This window comes from Sus scrofa, chromosome 11 (assembly GCF_000003025.6).
Source record: "Sus scrofa isolate TJ Tabasco breed Duroc chromosome 11, Sscrofa11.1, whole genome shotgun sequence".
NCBI lineage: Eukaryota > Metazoa > Chordata > Mammalia > Artiodactyla > Suidae > Sus > Sus scrofa.
Window position 1 is genome coordinate 25205615 of NC_010453.5, and position 20579 is coordinate 25226193.

Genomic DNA, 20579 nt, shown 5'->3' on the forward strand with positions numbered 1-20579 from the left:
ACAGCAAGGCAGGATCCCAGCTGCATCTGCGACCTACGCCACAGCTCAGAGATCGAACCCACATCGGCATGGTTCCTAGTTGGATTCGTTTCCGCTGCGCCACGACGGGAACTCTCTCTGCTTTAGTTAGGTGATGCTGGAGTGCGCTCTCTCCCTGTCCAGGGTCCCTCAGTCCCTGTTCTGACGGGTCTCTCCCAGCCCCCGAAGGCGGAAGAAACCTTCATCACCACTCTGCTCTCTTGACACTTGCATGTGCTTCTGATACTGACCTATTGCCGCTGTATCACAGTTTATTTTTGTCTCACCCGTGTGTATTTGAACTCCCCGAAGTGGAAGCCAATGTTGTTGCTCCTTTCGCATCCTGGTGCCTGGCCCAGAGTAAAAACATCACAAATGGTTGCTGAATGCCCGAATCAGTTGATTAATTAATTAGTTATTCATTTGCTAATAGATTTTCCCTAGGGTTTTCTCTCCTGGAGAACATTACATTTTCCTAAAAAGTTCTTTAAAAGGAAAAAGAGAACATTCAGTTTGAATAATTTTTGATCAGACCCTTTATATTTTTGAGAAGGAGTGCTATGATTAATCATGTTGATCCAAAAAAACCCATGAGGTGTGCTCTTAAATTGAATAACCATGGTAACTAAGTGGATGTGCTCACATCTCACCCTTTTTTTTTTTTCTTTTTTTTTTTTTTTGCGAGATAAAACTGCAGTTTTCGAAATTGGATCTTACAAATGTTAAGCACATTAGGGTTTTTAAATTGCAGTCTCAATTTTTAATTGGTCATAATGTGAGAACAGAAATAGCCAAACCTTTTACTCAACACTTAAATGGCTCGACTTAAAGTGGTCTTTCTGGTCTAACAGTGGATGCTATTATAAAGCATTTGGGCATTATCAACTGATTTGATATTTTTCAAATTCATGAGGAGACCTTACTGATCCCTGGAATGGAATGAAATGTGAAGCCTGAACTCTGTGTCATGCTTGGAAGAAGATTAAAATATTATAACCTGGAAAGTTACTGTTTTTGGTTCTGTTTTTTTTTTTTTTTTGTCTTTTTAGGGCCACACCCACGGCATATGGAGGATCCCAGGCTAGGGGTCCAATAGGAGTTGTAGCCACCGGCCTACACCACAGCCACAGCCACAGCCACAGCCACGCCAGATCCGAGCCACATCTGCGACCTACACCACAGCTTATGGCAACGGAGGATCCTTCACCCACTGAGCAAGGCCAGGGATCGAACCTGCATCCTCGTGGATGCTAGTCAGATTTGTTTCCACTGAGCCATGACAGGAACTCCTACTGTATTGATTTAATAGTATTCCTGCCGTAAGAAATCTCTGGTTGGAATCATTTGTCAGACATTTTCCATGATTAAAAGAGGAATTTTTCCTGGCCTCAAGTATTAAGGATGGGAATGGCTGCATCACCTTTCACTTCTCATCCTGGTTGAAACAATCTTATCCTTGATTCTTCCCCCTTTCTCACATCCGTCGGTTGCCAAGTCCTTTGAAACATTTGTTCGATCCCTTCTCCCCATTCTTATTGCCAGTCCTGTAGGACTTTATCTTTAAATAGGCAGATAAGGGAGGTAGCTTTCTGTGTCCGGTCTTAGTTCTCTCTGTCCTTCAACTGCTTTACCTGCTACTTCAGGGTTAGTCGTTTCTGAAATCATGTAGTAACATGTAACAGAGTAACAAGTAACAAAGTCCTATTGCCTTTAGAAGAAAGATCGAACTCCTCAAAATGTGAGTCACAGGTCTTTATTATTTGCCAACAAGCTTTCCAGCGGGACCCTCTAGGAAAGCTGGGCTGGTTTCCTCCCATTCTGCACATATCTCTGTTCCTGTTGCTTTCAGGCCTTTGTTCATAGCTTGTTTCTCCTGCCCACTCGAACATGTTAAGCCCTAGAGCTGTTGTCAGGTGCTCCGCTTATTTTGGCATTAACTTATGTGCTATTTTGAACTGCAGTGTATGTTTCTTATGTTTCAATATTGTCTCCATGTCTAGAATGCAAATTTGTTGAAAAAGCATGAACCAAATGTTGCCTTCCAAGTTCTTTGAAACTTAGAATGTGTTTTTTAATGGAAAAAAAGGTTAGTCTTTCTAAATGGTAGTCAAGCTCCTAACCTAGTGCCCAAAGGACTATATAACCCAAGCTGTAGCGAAAATATAATGCTAGTAACGGCAGACCAGCATCTCGTGAAGCTGTGAAATACGTGAGGAGGGAGAAGTTGATTCATTTTTTTCTTCCTGGGGACATATAGCCAGGACCTTAAGCAAAGGGCTAAAAGGAACAAATATACAAAGTAGCTTTGGCCTCCATACCCACTCATTCCAAACCCTTTGTTAATTTCATAGAGTCCCTTTCTCCTTTTCCTTAGGTTTCTTTCCCTTTACTGTCCTTGTCACACTCTGTGACATGTCACCCTGGCCTCTTCTGTCCTCCCAATGGGCCAGTTGCTTCAAAAGTTCTTTCCTTCTGTAGTTTTTCAGTGAAAACCACTGCTTTCTAATGCTGCTGGTCTAAGTTAGGAATTAGACCAGTAATAATCTGATACATTAAATTCCTTTTAATGTGTAGGTCCCTTTCCCTTCCTCTGTCAGGTTTTTTTCATTTTGAAGAGACTGACTTCTAATGATAATTGCTGCCAATTCTTGGGCACTCATATGTGTCTGACCTCAGCTAAGTGCTTTAGAATAATTTTCTAACTTAATTCTCATACTCATAATGCCTTAAAAGGGAAGGCATTATTACTTCCATCTTAAAGATGTGGAAACTGGGGCTTAAAGAGTTGAAGTAATTTGCCAAGGTCACACAGCTAATAAAGGGATTTGTCTGACTCCAAACCTTATAAATTTTACTATTACATTATGCTGCCTGCTAAGATAACTTCAAATTCAAGTCAGCAAATATGTATTGGTACTTACCACATCCTGAGTCCTATACTAGCAGCTTAGTTAATGGGATTTGGAGAAGAGTAAGAACACAAAGTGAAATTATTCTGACAGTGTAAAGGAAGGATTCCAAACTGCAAGTTGCTACTCAAGTGACAACTGATTGACACCTCTGTGGTCAGCAGCCTAAACTGTTCAGAGTTCCTTTACTGTATTTCAGAAATCATAGATCTGCTTAAAGCTCTAAGATTTTTTTTTGTTTGTTTTGTTTTGTTTTGTTATCTCAACAGTTTGGCTTTGTGTAAGCAGCAGGAAAAAAAAAAAAAAAGAACAAATAGTTCATTGTACATGAGAGCTGTTTGTAAGTCAGATGCAGCCTGTATCATGTAACATCTTTCCTCCATCCAGCCTCCACTTCCCTCCCCAAACATGTATTATGGCTCTTTAATTGGGTTTAATTAATAAACACTTTTTATGGAATTAAAAAAAAAGTCATTAAGGATATTTCAAGTGTAAATTGGTTTCTGTTTATTTAACAGCACATATTTAAGTTTGGCCTTGTCCTTCAAGAATAATGAATTCTGCACGATACTCATCCAAAAGGGACCTGCAGCAAGTTAAAGCAAGACTCTTAACAGCCTTTCTTTGGCTTTTGATAGGCACAGTCGTTGGCAGCATCACTGTCTACGAGACAGCTGTTGAGGATTTCTCGTCGACTGGCACAGTATCCTAATGAAAATCTTCACAGTGCTGTCACTAAAGCCTGCCTTGCCAGGTAACTCTGTTCTGCTTTCTCACTGAATTCAAGTTTCTGAGTCTTTGCTGAAACAGTAACATAAGTCTGATAGTCTGTACTCACAGGTCTGGAAAAAGCATTGGTTTGACTATGTAGCTCTTTCAGCCTTCTGTTCCGTTTTTAGACCATATATAATCTTCGGCATAACAATAATTTAAAGAGGTTTTTATAGATGAGAAAACTCTAAGCCATTACTCAAGTCAGACAGTAGTAAAGAAGTGAAAGTAAGTTTGGTATTTGAACGCTGAGCAAGTGTTCCTTTTGTTTGCTTATTTGTTTTTTGTCTTTTTTTTTTGCCATTTCTTGGGCCGCTCCCGCGGCATATGGAGGTTCCCAGGCTAGGGGTCGAATCAGAGCTATAGCTGCCAGCCTACACCACAGCTCACCGCAACGCCGGATCCTTAACCCACTGAGCAAGGTCAGGGACCGAACCCACAACCTCATGGTTCCTAGTCGGATTCGTTAACCACTGCGCCACGACGGGAACTCCTGAGCAAGTGTTCTTAAATCTTAAGTCTTACACTTAGGACCTCCCAAATTTGCAGTGGAACTGCTTGGCAGTACTTCTCTGTTCCCCAAACTTGACAAAATTAACATCCATTCAGTCTACACTAATGTATATTTTTCATACTTGTTTGGAAATTATTATAGAACATTGGTTTATAGAATTTCCTTACGGAATTGTACTTGCATGAGACTGTTTTAAAAGAAGAATAAGAAACGATGAATAATAATGTCCAGTAGGCCCAGAGATTTCTTTTAGCCTCTTTTTATATGATCGGGTAATTATTTTTATGGTGGTTATGACATTCATTCCTTGATATATTCAAGGAATTAAAAGAGAATCTAAATTCAGCTTAGGAGGCTCTCTAAGTTCCCTCTATAAATTTTCAGTTCAGTGGACAATTTTTCTTGTAGTTAAAGTAAGCTCCTTATGTTGCCACTTGAATTTGTTCTCTCTGTGGTGAAAGAGGTTAAAATGAGGCTCGTTTCCAGTGTCTTTGAAGTAATTATTTAATAGCTAGTGATTATGAGAAATCATCAAATTTGATTCTCCTTTTAAGTAGATTACTTATTAGACTTCCAAAAGAAAATTAGAAAAAAAATGCTTCAATTGCCTATCTTTTAGGGTCATAAACTGATGAAAATATATACAGAGAGATAAATTTGTCATCTATCCAGTGTTTTCTTAGTCAGAACTTGGTTATAGATGTGTGGAAATAGCAGTATATAGTCAGTGCTAAGCAATGTAAACAGTTTTGGAGCCTATGGGAAAATAGTACTTTGGAATGAAAGAAATAATCATGCCCAAAGCATTCTAGAGACTGTTTTATAAAGTACACAATAGTAAAAACAGCAATTCACTTTGAGTCCAGTATAATCTTCTAGGGGTTGAATCAGAGCTGTAGCTGCCAGCCTACACCACAACTGCAGCCACATGGGATCTGAGCCATATCTGTGACCTACACCACAGCTCAAGGCAATGCTGGATCCTTAACCCACTGAACAAGGCCAGGGATTGAACCTGCATCCTCATGGATACTAGTCAGGTTCATAACTTGCTTGAACCACAATTGGAACTTTCTGAGTCTAGTATAATCTTGATACCTAAACCAGACAAGAATAATGTAAAATTATATAAATTATATAATAAGGAAAATTATAAATCAAATGCATGGAATGGGTATAAAAATTCTAAATGAACTACTAACAAACCAAATGTAGCACGTGCTCTCTCTCTCTCTCTCTCTCTCTCTCTCTCTATTTAAATAAATAAATAAATAGTAAGCTATACCATGTTCATCGAAGGGAATATTAAGTATTGTCAAGATGTTTGTTTCCCCCCAAATTGATATATATGTAATCTAGTCCAACACCACCAAAGTTACAGTGAATTTGACAAACTGATCTCAAAATTGGCACAGAAATGTAATAGGCCAGGAATATCCAAAGAAATTTTGAGAAAGATTTTGGAGATGCACTTTCTCTGTCAGATATCAAGACTCATCACAAAGTTATATTTCAGTGAAATTTGGTGCAAGAAAAGACAAAAAGGCCATTAGAATAGACTACAGAGTCCTGAAACAGCCTCACATGTTTCTGGGAACTCGGTATATTTTAGAAGCAGCATTATAAATCAGTGTGGGAATGGATGGACTTGTCAATAACTGGTTAAAAAATAAAAAATTTACTACTTTATTCTCATGCAAAAAAATAAAATCTAGATATATGATAAAAACATATATTTGGTTACCACCCCATGACTCTTTGCACATAGTAAAACAGCTGTCTCATTTATGCATCATCTCTTGACTTTAGCAAAGCCACAGAATCAAAGGCCTTTTTATTAACCTTCTCTTCAGGATAGCACAGTGGCAGGAAGGAATTAAAAAAACTGGTGCAGGAGTTCCCGTCATGGCTCAGTGGTTAACAAACCCGACTAGCATCCATGAGGACGCAGGTTGGATCCCTGGCCTCGCTCAGTGGGTTAAAGATCTGGTGTTGTCATTAGCTGTGGTATAGGTTGCAGACATGGCTCAGATCCTGTGTTGCTGTGGCTGTGGTGCACACTGGCAGCTGTAGCTCTGATTCGACCCCTAGCCTGAGGACTTCCATATGCCGCAGGTGTGGCCCTAAAAAGACAAAAAAAGAAAAAGGTGCATAAAGTTTTCTTTTTTAAATGACCTCATTCCCTATTAAAGCAGTGAAAAGAAATTGAATGTCATAGAAAATTTTAAAACAAAAATCGATATGATTTATATTTATAAAATCTATTATTAAAGTCAGAAGAAATTCTCTAGCCCAAATTTGTTAAATATTATATATTAGCTTTTTTTTGATCCTGTTAATTTACTTTTAAAAATATGTTTCACTTACTTGCTTACGCCGGTTGAGTTCAGATTGAAACATTTCTTCATCTGAGGACATGGCTCCCTATGCACCTCTCATAGCCTATATTATGTACATCAAGTCTTGCATTTAGATGCATAATTCATTTCTAGGTAGCTTAAAACCTTAGAGGCCAAAAGGAAGAAAATTTAGAAGGTTAGGAAGACATTAGGTATTTTGCATTCCGAAAATACTGTTATTCAGTTTTTTTAAGGCTATAATTTCCAAAGTCTAGATCTTTAGATTTTTCTGTTATTCAGATTACTCTGTAAATCTAATAGAACTTGGTTACTTTTATGAGCCTTCAAAAAATGTTTGGTTCCATTTCTTAAGCTTGGCTAAGTGTCAAAAAACATTTATTAATCACAGAAAGCTTTGCCTTTATCAATCCATCCTTCCAAACCCACCAGGTTTCTACCAAGTCTTGCAAGGTTGGCATTAGAAAAGAATCTGGCTGATGCTGCAATAGAAATAAGCACTGATAAGAATCTGGAACCAGAACTGGAAGATTACAAATGTAAGTATTCCATTTGTTTCTTTCCTTTTTTTTTTTTTTTTTTTTTTTCTGTTTTAGGGCTGAACTCGCAGCATATGGAAGCTCCCAGGCTAGGGGTAGAATCTGATCTACAGCTGCCGGCCTACACCACAGCTGCAGCAACACTGGGGTCTGCAACCTACACCACGGCTCACGACAAGGCCAGGGATCGAACCTGCATCCTCATGGACCCTAGTTGGGTTTGTTAACCACTGAGCCAGGAAGGGAATTCCCGATTTGTTTCTTTCTTAAGTGAAATAATAATTATCGCTTAAGATAATTTGTATCATTTTTTAAATTTTAATTTCAATAAAAAAGTGTTTTTGGCGTCCGTCCATTTTCATTTATGTATATGGATGGGTTGAAGAAATGAAATCTTTTGTTAAATAAGAAAAATTCAAAACCCACTTACAGTTAAATCTGAGAATATTTCCTCTCTTTCAGTGTGTACCATATATACGCAAGAGTCACAATTCACATGAATATGTATTAAAAGCTTGGAGAATTCCTTCTTGTAAATAAACGTATAATTTTGTTTTACCTTTTATTCCAAATGTATTTCACCATAGGATCTAGAATTCTGGTTTCTTTGCACAATATTTACATTTGGAGGACTACTAGTGTCCTCCAGGACACATTTGGGAAACTGTTCTAAGTTGATGTAGACTAAAATAATATTCAGAGTACCATTTCATGCCTTCTTATTCCTTCCATGTGTTTGGTGGTACTTTTCTTCTGGAGTACCGTAAGTATAATTTTGAATTTGGGGGAGGTTTCAATCTTCCAATAAAAGTAAGCTGTTCTTCAGAGTACAATGAAAGGTTCCCTACTTTTCGAGGGTCATTATTACCTGTCTTATCAAAATATCCAATACATGACCACTCTTGGAAGAGGGCTTATTGTGTCTCTCTTTGCAGTAGATGTTTTAATAGTTGGGGCTACCCTGAGCCAGGAATTTGATGTTAAGGCAATAAGATGACTTTTTAAGAGTCAAATTATAAAGTCAATATACTGATGGATCTGGTACTGATATGCAGAGCCAACTCAAAGACTAACTCTGGGACTTGGAGATTTAGGACATTACTCAATTGAATCCTTTTTAATGTATCCAAAGAAAGATGACATCATTCAGGCTGTAGATTTAGTCTTGGTAACAGGCCAGTGTTAGCAGTTCCGATATAAACCATGCATAGGAGATAAAGAACCTACGTTGAGGACAATTTTGACTCATCTGGTCCCATTCGTCTTTAATATCATCTCTCCTGTAGAGAATTCATGTGCTTCATTCATGTACTTCTAGAAGACAGGGGTCACCAACCTTCTGATAGAGATTTGACTTTCCATGCAAATCTCCCTCCAAATAAAATACCGATGTGGCAACAGTAGATCATATACTCTATATGAAATTTGCAGTTTTCCTTGTCATGTAATGTATTGCAATTCTGGCTTTAAATATCAGAATTTATGTGTAGATCAAAATATGCATATCTTTAATATTCTTCTGAGAGTTATGTGTGACCTCAATTGTAATGATAAAGTCAGGTTTTGAGCCTACCAGACCGAAGACCTAAATTTACCAAAGTAGTTCTATCCTAGGAGACTACTTAGAAGACAGCTAACAGCCTTTTCCCAGGGATATATCAGTATCATCATTCTCTGAGTGCATGTCCGTTTTCTATCCTGAAATTTTAAGCAGTAAACATTAGTTGAATGAATTAAATTGTCCCTAAAGCCTGAAATCAACTGAATAGATATCTTCCATAAACTAAACTGTAGACAGTATCAAATGCTGTTTGAACCTGAAATCATGTGTGTCATCTCAACGTACAAGTATGTTGTAAATTGACTGTCACGGTCCTGGTTGTCCTATTTCAGAGACCTGAAAATAGTAAATAAATAGTAAATTCTCAGCACGACAGCTCATGGTTTTCCTTCGCTGAAGAGCTTGTGAATAGAAGAAAAATGACAAAGATCTATTTATTGGAGGAAGAGGAAGGCTGTACTTCGGCAAATGTGTAGCATTTAGCAGGGAATAAACAGGGTGACAGTCTAATTATTTTTAGCTCAAAATTGTTCACGGTACTCCATAGATGCAATGTTGCTTTCTCCCCTTGTCTTTCAAAATCTTTAGTACAAAAATAGCAATTTTCTTATTAGAAATAGGATGCAAAAAAGATGGGTCAGTTTTTTAAGGCAATGTAACTGTCTGTCTTCTTGCTTAGATATTTTCCAGAGGATGGACTCTTATTTGGAGTCCATGCGGCAGAAAGAACATCAGACTATATTAAATTCTGGTTTTTGGGTTTTTGTATTTTTGTGTCTTTGTAGGGCCACACTGGTAGCATGTGGAAGTTCCAGGGCAAGGGGTCAAATCGGAGCTGCAGCTGCCAGTCTATGCCACAGCCACAGCAATGCAGGATCCAAGTCTTGACTCTGACCTAAACCACAGCTCGAGGCAATGCTGGATCCTTAACCCATTGAGGGAGGCCTGGGATCAAACCCACATCCTCAGAGATACTAGTTGGGTTCGTTACTGCTGCACCACAATGGGAACGCCTAAATTCTATTTTTAGCTCTACCCATACTAGCTGGGTGATTTTAAGCAAATTACTTAATGTATGTTCGTCTTAGCCTCCTCCTAATTCTTATCTCATTGTCTCAATTCTAACTCTTGTCTCATTGAGTTACATGAAATTACATGAGAAAACAGTGCGCTGAAGCCGAGGTCTGGCACATAGTAGGTCCTCAATGGTAGTTTCTACTGTGAACAGTACTACTACAACTACTATTATATTATTATTATTGACCTTGGAATATGTCAGGTAGTGAGCATGCGTATCTCCTTATTGTAGGGAATACACATGAGCTATGTTCAAGAAATTTGTTATTTAATTTCTTGGCTTCAAGGAGCTCATATTCTGTTCTAGACCAACTACGAAGCACATAGGTGGCTATACAATAATAAGTATCACAGGATGGTTGTAGCACCTCTGCTGCTTATTTAGAAGTATAGATCTCCTGGACCATCCCTAAAAATTGTAATTTGAGAGATCTGGGGTGGATTGGTTCATCAATATTTTTAACTAGAGCTCTAGGGGATTTTCCTATGGGGTTTTGCAAGGGGGGGGAGGGATCCAAAAAATTTATATTCATGGAACTTCAGAGCTTTTGAATGTGTATATTTCATTTTTGCTTTTTTTTCTTTCTTAATAGGGCCACTCCCTCGGCATATGGAAGTTCCCAGGCTAGGAGTCGAATCAGAGTTACAGTTGCCAGTCCACACCACAGCCACAGCAATGCCAGATCTGAGCTGTGTGGGCGACCTACACCACAGCTCATGGCAATGTCAGGTCCTTAACCCACTGAGTGAGGCCAGGGATGGAACCCTCAACCTCATGGTTACTAGTCGTATTCATTTCTGCTGCGCCACAATGGGAATTCCTGAACGTGTGTATTTTAGAGTCTCTGACCAAGCAGGCTCGTGAAGGTGGCTTGACTGAGTTCTGGCTTTCCTCCCACCCCCATCTCAATTTTATCTATATGCTCTTTGTTACCACCATGGTTTTCAATAAAACATTACATTTTGAAAGATTTTAAGCCTTTTTGTAGCGCTTTTAAGCTTTGTATGTAGAACTATGAAGTTTTATTACCACCTTCAAGCCTATTTCTTGTAGATATTAGATTAAAATTCCTTGAAGATCTCATGATGTATTAAAGATGCTGTATTGTGTTCTGTTTGGGCTGGACTTGGATTCTCGGAGGGCAGCGTGCCTGGTAACTCTTTGTCCCATGTGAAATGCTTAGGTGAAGTCACATCGGGATCTCTGAAGATTGGAGCTGTTAGTGCACCGATCTATAACGCCCATGAGAAAATGAAAGTGCCTGATGTTCTCTTCTACGACAACATTCAGGTAAGATCAGCCCTTTGCATTCATGGATCAGTCACTGCTTATCGCGTGGTAATTACCTCCAATTTGAGTGAAACTAATGTTTATCGTTGTAATTTGCGAAGCTCAGTTCAGATGCTGCAGAATGAGGTATTGAAACATCTTTTATTAAGGCAATTCAAAATTTTACATTCTCCCCGACGATACCTGAGAATTGGAAGAGTTGCTACGATGATTAGAACCATGAAGTTTATATGCAGACATAACTAAACGTCAAGTAAATACAATGAATATATTATTAAATTGAAAACAAAAAGCACTGACACGCATCCTCTCTTTTGCATTCCTGTTAAATTATTTCAGTGGTTCACAGAGGGTTGCGTCCTGTGCATTCTTTTCTTCACATTCCTTTCATTTTTCTGAAAAATTCCTAGGATATTTTTCTATTCTTTACTTTCCTCTTTTTTTAATTTTTTTAATTTTAATTTTTTCTTTTTTAAGAGAGGAGGGTAGGTAATTTCCCACATGTAAACTAACCAATAACCATGGAGCTTCCAGGAGTTCCCCTCATGGCCCAGTGGAAACGAATCTGACTAGCATCCATGAGGAGGCAGGTTCGATCCCTGGCCTCGCTCAGTGGGTTCAGGAGCCGGCGTTTCCATGAGCTGTGGTGTGAGTCACAGATGTGGCTTGGATCTGACATTGCTGTGGCTGAGGTGTAGGCCAGCTGCTACAGCTCCGATTCGACCCCCAGTCTGGGAACCTCCATATGCCATGGGTGCGGCCCTAAAAAGACAAAGAAAAAAAAGAAAAGAAAAAAAGTTATGGAGCTTCCACCAAGACACAGAAATTAGTGTGTGCCCAGAAAGCTTTATTATAAATGTTTACTTTAATAAGAATTTTCTCCAGAGAAAATTACCCATAAATGGTAGAATTTTTCCTTTTCCAGATTTTCTGTCAAGCAATTATATATTTATTTTATAGTAAAAGCCATACTAAATTGTTTTCTAATAGCTGGTCATTAATCTGCATGTAAATAGTAATCTTACATTTACAAATTATATTTGAAGAACTTCTATTTTCACTGTATTAAGGAATAAGAATTGAAGGAAAATGTTTTTTTATCTGCCATTCCCCAATGTTATCTATTATTTAATGAGTACCATAATTTATATCTCTACATTATATTAACAATAAAAGGTTCTAGGCAAATTCTTTCTTAGTAAAAATCTTGCTTAAATGTTTTGGAACTCTATTCAAAATGTAATTATTATCTATGACGTAGCGAAAGGCATAACCTGGATTTGCTTTTTTTCTTCATTCTATGGGCCATTAACTAATGTTGGTTTATTTTTCTTCCAGAGCATTCATGCTCTTATGCAAGTAGTGGACAAATGAACAGAAAAGAGGGTTCTAAGACACAAAGGAATAAAGAATCTTGCCTGTCAAAGACAGGAACATGATTGCAAGGAAAATATATTGCCAACCATTGATGGTCTCATTCTCTGTTCATGCATCAGAAAGGAATCAAGAAAAAAGAATCAGGAAACTTTGCCATAAGTGACAAGTTGAAAAACTCCATGATGGCAAAGGTTGAAAAGACTTGCCAGTGTATAAGAATGTAGGAACCTCAGGAGTTCCCGTCGTGGCGCAGTGGTTAACGAATCTGACTAGGAACCATGAGGTTGCTGGTTCGATCCCTGGCCTTGCTCAGTGGGTTAAGGATCCGGCGTTGCCGTGAGCTGTGGGGTTGAAGATGCGGCTCGGATCCCGAGTTGCTGTGGCTGTGGCGTAGGCCAGTGGCTGCAGCTCCAATTGGACCCCTAGCCTGGGAACCTCCACATGCCAGGGAGTGGCCCTAGAGAAGACAAAAAAAAAAAAAAAGAATGTAGGAAATTCAGTAGCGGGGAAGGTTCTGGTGCCCTCGAACACAGGGTCTGTTGCCATGGCGTTTGCCACATAGACATTGAGGACTGCAGGGCTGCTACGAACTTTACATGGTGACCCTGAAGGATTTTTCTGTAGCCCTTCTCCAAACATACCTTCTCTTCATAAAGCATTATGAATTAACCATCAATGAAAAATTCTAGCGGTACCAATTCTAAGAACAGTGGCTTGATCAAATGTGCTTTTGTTGCATATATTACTATTTCCTTTTATGCTGCATTTCACCTTTGAAGCTGTAGTCTTCAGTGCCTCTCAGATATTTAGATGCTTCTATACCATCTTGTTCTGTTGTCCCCTTGCAGCACCATGTTGTAATTGATTTTTTTTTTTTTTTTTTTGCCTTTTTTTTTTCAGAGCCACATCTGTGGCACTAGGAAGTTCCCAGGCTAGGGTGGAATCAGAGCTGCAGCTGCCGGCCTACATCACAGCCACAGCAACACAGGATCTGAGCCACATTTGCAATCTACACCACAGCTCACAGCAACACCAGATCCTTAGCCCACTGAGCAAGGCCAGGGATCGAACCTGCGTCCTCATGAATGCTACTCAAATTCAATAACCGCTAAGCCACGACAGGAACGCCTGTAATTGATTTTTAAAACATATTTTCTGTACCACTAAGATAAAGCCTTTTTTTTTTTTTAATTTTAATTTTGTATCTCTTAGCAAATAGCACAGTGCCTGGCACACAGTGACTACTGAGTATATATGTGTTGAGTGGATTAATAAAAGAAGGAAAAGATTTTGCATATTCATAATCAGGAGTATTTCATTCTGTCATTAAGGAATATTATACTTGCAGCAGAAGAATTTGGAGGAAAGAGAGATTAATAGACTCTTAAGCCTAATGAGCTTTAGATCTGAAAAAAATTGTTAAATATCTACCTTGTGTCAAGCTTTGTTCTAAGTCATTAGGACACAGAGATTAAAATACATACACGCACGGTTCCACGGCTCCAGTTGCCTGGAAATATCAAGGGAAAAAAATCGAGCAAGTACACATGGTTCCCACACAGCGTGATGGACGCATGCGCAGGTTACTATGGTAGCGGTGGTGATGAGGCGATGGTTCCAGATTGGAATGATCATGGAAAAATGAGTTCACTAGGCAAAGTTGAGAGACAGTCTCAGGCCGACACCAGCATTTGCAGAGACGTGGCTGTGCGAGAGTGTAGCTCATTTAGGGAGCTCCGTCGAATTAATTGTCATGGCCAGAGCTGAGGTTGCATATGGAAGAGTGACAAGAGGGAGGCTGATGAGTTAAGAAAAGGTCAGATTATCTGGGCCTTGCTAGTTAAGGAATTTGGAAGCTGGAGTTCCCGTCGTGGCTCAGTGGTTAATGAATCCGACTAGGAACCATGAGGTTGCGGGTTCGATCCCTGGCCTTGCTCAGTGGGTTAAGGATCTGGCATTGCCGTGAGCTGTGGTTTAGGTTGCAGAGGTGGATCAGATCTGGTGTTGCTGTGGCTGTGGCGTAGGCTGGCAGCTACAGCTCCGATTGGACCCCTAGCCTGGGAACCTCCATATGCTGCGAATGCAGCCCTAGGAAAGACTAAAAGACCAAAAAAAACAAAAAAAAAGGAATTTGAAACCTATTCAGAAGCAGTGAGGAAGCCAATGAAAAAATTTAGGCACATTTTCGCTTTTGCCAATTTTGCATTCTTTTTAATGTTGTCTACAAGTCGGAACAAAGGCAGGGAGAGACTAGTTAGGGGGCTGCTAGAATCATCCAGGTGAAAATTGTGAAATATCTGAATGAAGGCAATGAGAATGGGGACAGAGTGGAGAGGACACAGTGGGGCTGTTTAGGAGGGAGGTCGAGTTGATGGCACCTTGTGTTACATGAAAGTCAAAGATTCTCCCTGACAGAGCATGTGTATCTGCCAGAAAAGTAAAGAGAAAAAAGAAAATTATTCTGCATTGTTCCTGTGACTGAAACACATAGTAGGAGAGTGATAAGAAATGAGGCTGAGATGAAATCAAAAAGGTATTGGCTCTTGTTCCAAAGATTTTAGGAGTCATTTAAAGAATTTGGGGGGGAAGGAGTTCCCGTTGTGGCTCAGCAGAAACAAATCTGATTAGTATACATGAAGACACAGGTTCGATCCCTGCACTCAGTTGGTTAAGGATCAGGTGTTGCTGTGAGCTGTGGTGTAGGTCACAGATGTAGCTCAGATCTGGCATTGCTGTGGCTGTGGTGTAGGCTGGCTGCTGCAGCTCTGATTTGACCCCTAGCCTGGGAGCCTCCATATGCAGCAGGCGTGGTCCCCAAAAGACAAAAAAAAAAAAAGAAATAGAGAAAAAGAATTTTTGGGGAAAAAAGTGACATGATTGGAAACAGAACAGTGACTCAAGGAGAGACTGAAGTTAGAGACAGTGACTTGGCTGATAAAAATCTAGGCCAGAAATGATAAAAAACCTAGATGAGGAGTTCCCTAGTAGCTCAGTTACTGGTTAGGGATCCAGTATGGTCACTGCTGTGGCTTCAATTACTGCTATGGTGTGGGTTTGATCCCTGGCTCAGAAACTTCTGCATGACATGGGTGTGGCCAAAAACATTAATTGAAAGTAAATACAATTTTGAACTTCTTGGGAGTTCCCCCTATGGCACAGCAGGTTAAGGACCTGGCATTGTCACTGCAGCTGCTGCTATGGCTCAGATTCCATCCCTGGCCTAGGAACTTCCACATGCCACAGGCAAAGCCAAAGCAAAACAAAACTTGGCAAAACAAAAAAACAACAACAAAAAAACTTAGATGAAAGATATGGGGATGGGGAGTTCCTGTCGTGACTCAGTGGTTAACAAATCCAACTAGGAACCATGAGGTTGCGTGTTTGATCCCTGGCCTTGCTCAGTGGATTAAGGATCCGGCATTGCCGTGAGCTGTGGTGTAGGTCGAAGACGTGGCTCGCTCGGATCCCGTGGTGCTGTGGCTCTGGTGTAGGCCGGTGGCTACAGCTCCTATTCTCCATATGGTGAGGGAGCAGCCCTAGAAAAGGCAAAAAAAAAAAAGGAGAAAGTTATGGGAATGGAAAAGAAAGGACGGATTTAATGGACTTTTGTATGACTGAATAGCTTAGACTTGGCATTTAATTGGCTTTTGATGAAGGAACAATTGAGATGGGCAGGAGAAGGATGATGATGTTAGGTTGGGTGGTAGAAAATGATGCTGTCAATTGGGACGAAGAATGAAGTGGAGGAGAAAGAAATGAGCCAGATTTTGGGTGTATTGGGTTCGAGGAGACTGGGAAATAGCTCAGTAAAGTTTGCTCAGGAATTGGGGCTTGAATCAAGGAGAAAAGTCTTGCTGTTGGAGATCCGGGTAGGGTTGGTGGTGGAAGCCATGGAATGGATGAGAGGGTTTAGGGAGAGCAGGGTCCAGGGTCCCTCTCGGAGCACTGATGCGTGAGTCTCCTACTCTGCACGCAGCCCTCCCACACCCCTCAGGTGGGTGCCCAGGTAGGAGGAGGCATAACCTGCTCTTTCCTTTACTGCGAGCCCTCGGGAAAGCAGGCAAAAGGTAGGGAAAGAGAACAAAAGGGGAAGAAAATCAGTATTTAAGGAATTGCTACCAAAAGAAGATACAAACGACCATGTTAGAGAGGTAGGAGGGAATCAGGAGAGACAGACCACTCGGGGAGGCGACTTTTAAGAAATGGTCTATAGTACCAAGCAGCCCAAGAGGGTAAGAGAAGAATCATGTAGGCAGTGACCTTAGCCTTGGCTAATGTTTGCTGATTTTTTTTTCTTTTTTTTTTTTTTTGCTTTTTAGGGCCACACCCGTGACATATGGAGATTCCCAGGCTAGGGGTCTAATCAGAGCCACAGCATTGCCAGATCCAAGCCATGTCTGAGACCTACACCACAGCTCACAGCAACGCTGGATCCTTAACCCTCTGAGCAAGGCCAGGGATCGAACTGCAACCTCATGGTTCCTAGTTGGATTCGTTAACCACTGAGCTACGATGGGAACTCCAAATATTTGTTGATTTGAATAATCTAGTTAGGGGTAAAGAGAGCTTGAAGTAGGAGGACGTGAGAAAAAGTAAAGAAGACTACAAATTATAGTTGGGATTCTTTTTCAGTATATACTTTTTTTTTAAGCTGCTTATTCCAACTTTTCTATCTATTCTTCCTGCAGGTTAGCCCAGTTATTTCCAGAAGAACTTAATGTTGTCTGATTTTACATCTTAATTAGAAAGAAGAGGTCTGCAGACCAGTTATCACCAGAACCCAGATTAAAAGAATGTCCTAGGGCTCCCTTTTAACTAGAGTAGCCATGTGTCCCCGTTTGCTTAAAATAGTCCTTCTTTACCTTTCTGTCCCAGCCTAATTATTCATAACATCTTTTTTTTTTTTTTTTTTTTTTTTTTAGTGTGGCACCCCTGGCATATGGAGGTTCCCAGGCTAGGGGTCTAAATCGGAGCTACAGCTCCCGGTCTTTGCCACAGCCACGCCAGATCCGAGCCGTGTCTGTGACCTACACCACAGCTCACAGCAACGCTGGATCCTTAACCCAGTGAGCGAGGCCAGGGATTGAACCCGCAACCTCATGGTTCCTAGTCAGATTCGTTTCCGCTGTGGCAGGACAGGAACTCCTCTTTCTATCCTTAAAAGTATTCCAGAATGAACAAAAGATCTCACCCTACTTCAAGCCTTGTTAAAACTCAGTTCCATGGTTTATCTGAAAGCATTTAAAAAAAATTAAAATTACCAAGCTAATCATCAAGGAATACTCATCTGCTCTTGAAGGAAGAATAACACTTTCTCAGTTTTCTAAACAAACTCTGAAACTATTGCCTAATGTGACAGGTAGAAGGAAAATATTCTACATGTCAAAAAAAATTCATAAACCAAGTTAAAGTGAGTGACCAACTAGAAAAATATCCAAAGCGCGTATAAGATGCACAAAGTTAATTTTCCTTTTTCATGACCTTCAGTAACTTTAGTCTTAATGGGGCCGTGATTGTTCTGATACAGAAAACCAAGAGAAAATAACAGGGAGCTTAATCATTCTGGGATATATTTCACTCCTCAACCCCCAGATGAGCCTTTGTGACCTACTTATAATCGTCCTATTTTTCAAGATACCGAAGAGCAATGTAATTTCCTCTGTGGCTATTGTGAACAACTTCAATCTTGTTCTTTTATTGTGTTGTGTCATGACTTGAATTTAAAAATATGGAAAGTGAATCATATATATATATAGCAAGCCAGCAAAGTCTGTATTACAGGAAAGCAAACAGCTCCAGGACAGCTGGAAGGGGTAGGAAGAGTCGTCCCCCCTCCCATTCTCATATAGGGGTTTTTATCCCTTAAAAATGGGAGTTGCCAATGGAATCATATATTTTTATTTCTAAAACTGTATATACTTTAAAGGTATAGTTAAGAAGAAGTCAGTGCAACATGTTCCATGGACATCTCCAGTTATTTTAGAAAACCTTTGTATATTTGCCTTAGCGACTGTCAAATATTACATTAAATTATTAACCAACTCTGTGTAGTAGCACCATAGCTGAAAAATATGAGTTGAATTATAAAGGCTCCTTGAAATATGTCTAGGTCAGTGGCTGAGCCTTGTCTAAGACCATTTCAGGTGTTCAATGTCAGTGACCTGGTTGGTGATATAACTTATTTATAACCACAACATTAATTTTTTTAAGTCATCAAATTGAGTATTGTCTGTTATAATAGATGTTTAACTCTCCACGAAGTTAACTTTCTTGTTTCACCTTGACCATGCGAAACACAATTAACTTCCAGTCCTTTTCTTCTAGCACATGATGGTGATGGAAGATATGCTCAAAGACTTTCTTCTGGGAGAACACCTGTTACTGGTTGGTAACCAGGTGAGTTATGGCTAGGCTAAGACTCAGGTACTAATGAATAAATGATAGGAACAATTTAAAAGCAGTCAGTTACATCTCCTTGTTGGAAGAGGTTCTCAGAAAAGATTCTTTTTTTTTTCCCCCAACGAAGTGACTAGTTGAATTAAATAAAGAGGGTCTTATACCTTCCAAACTTTAGAATTACCTCAGGGCTTAAATTTGCATACACACACCCCCCCCTCCATTCAATCTCCTGTTAATTCCTGTCTGTTCTACCTTATAAATGTCTATTCTCCTTTCCCTGTCTGTCAGCCTTGCCCAGCTCACCATCACCTAGCACCTGGATTCTAGCAGTGATTTCCTAATACAGCTGCGCTCCAGCCTTACTCCTACCGTGATCTGCCCTCCACCCTGCAGCCCAGTTGATGCTTATGAAGCTAAAATCTAAGTCTCTCTCTTTTGCTGAATTCAGCTCCCCATCCCCCATAGGTATGGTCTTCAGTACAGCTTAGGGCGTCCTGCAGGAGCCAGCCTCTGCCCACCTTTCCAGTCTTGGCTCCCTCTGTTCTTGCATTTGGTGCTGTCTTGAGCCAATGGCAGACCTTCTTTCAGTGTCTTACCTCTTCTCTGGTCCTGGGTGCAAACTCTTCTCTCTGCATAGCGTATCCCAGTGCCCTTCACGCACCCTTTTTCTCTAACTCTAGGGAGGTTGCCCCTCGCCTCTAGCTGGGTTAGGTTTCTTTGGCTTCTTAATAACTTCCTTCCATTCCCCTGTTCACAGTCATCACGTTACTGCGTTTCCATGTAGAACGACTGTCTTCGCAGCTGGTCCATATGCTCCTCAAGGGCAGGGACCGTGTCTCTTTCTCATCTCTGTGTCCTTGGTACCTGGCACAGTGCCTGGTACATAGTAGATATTGAATATATCCTTATGGAGGGAATGGATGAACATTTGATATCTGGAGGCTTCTGATAATTTTCCTCCATGAAATTACCAGTCTCGCAGTGAACAGCACCTCCGATTTTGTAATTAGTTTTTGTGTTTTTTTGTCTTTTTGTCATTTCTAGGGCTGCTCCTGCGGCATATAGAGGTTCCCAGGCTAGGGGTCAAATCAGAGCTGTAGCCACCAGCCAACGCCGGAGCCACAGCAACGCGGGATCTGAGCCAAATCTGCAACCTACACCACAGCTCACAGCAATGCCAGATCCTCAATCCACTGAGCAAGGCCAGGGATCGAACCTGCAACCTCATGGTTCCTAGTTGGATTTGTTAACTACTGAGCCAAGACGGGAACTCCTGTAATTAGTCTTAAATTAAGGATAACAAACTTTCAGAAGAAGTTTGTTTTTTTTTTTTCTTTTTTTAATTTATAAAAACAATACATCTTCTTGATGTAATCCCTTAATCTTAGAAAACGTTGAAATCCTATTGAAGTCCTTCCAGTCTCAGAGTGGCCCTGTGGTATCCTAGAAAGGCAGAAAGCTAGGAATCTAGAGATTACCTACCTGGACAGATTTTGCACCTCTCTCTGTGATATGGGGTAGATTGCTATTGCTCTTTAAAAGGCATTGTTCCTTTTTCTTTTCTTTCTTTTTCTTATCTGTAAAATGATAGGATTGGAATAGGTGTTTTCTAAGGTCGCTCTGGGTATAATATTCTATAATATGCTTCTTTGATAAAGTCTTCCTGGACACTTCAACCTGAAGGTTTGGTCCCATTCTCTGAACTTTTATAGCAGGTCATTTATAGATTTCTTTTTTACTCATGTTTCCACCTGCCATCTCTTTAC

The 20579-nt window shown here is 40.2% G+C and overlaps 1 protein-coding gene across 1 annotated transcript in view; it reads left to right on the forward strand.

Annotated features, from left to right (window-relative positions):
- The window catches only part of VWA8 (von Willebrand factor A domain containing 8), a 390508-nt gene that overhangs the window by 140835 nt on the left and 229094 nt on the right, over nucleotides 1-20579 (forward strand). The window contains 4 exon segments of the mRNA XM_021065625.1: nucleotides 3566-3681; nucleotides 7002-7108; nucleotides 10931-11037; nucleotides 18739-18810. Of these exon segments, the coding sequence (XP_020921284.1) occupies nucleotides 3566-3681; nucleotides 7002-7108; nucleotides 10931-11037; nucleotides 18739-18810 (402 nt within the window).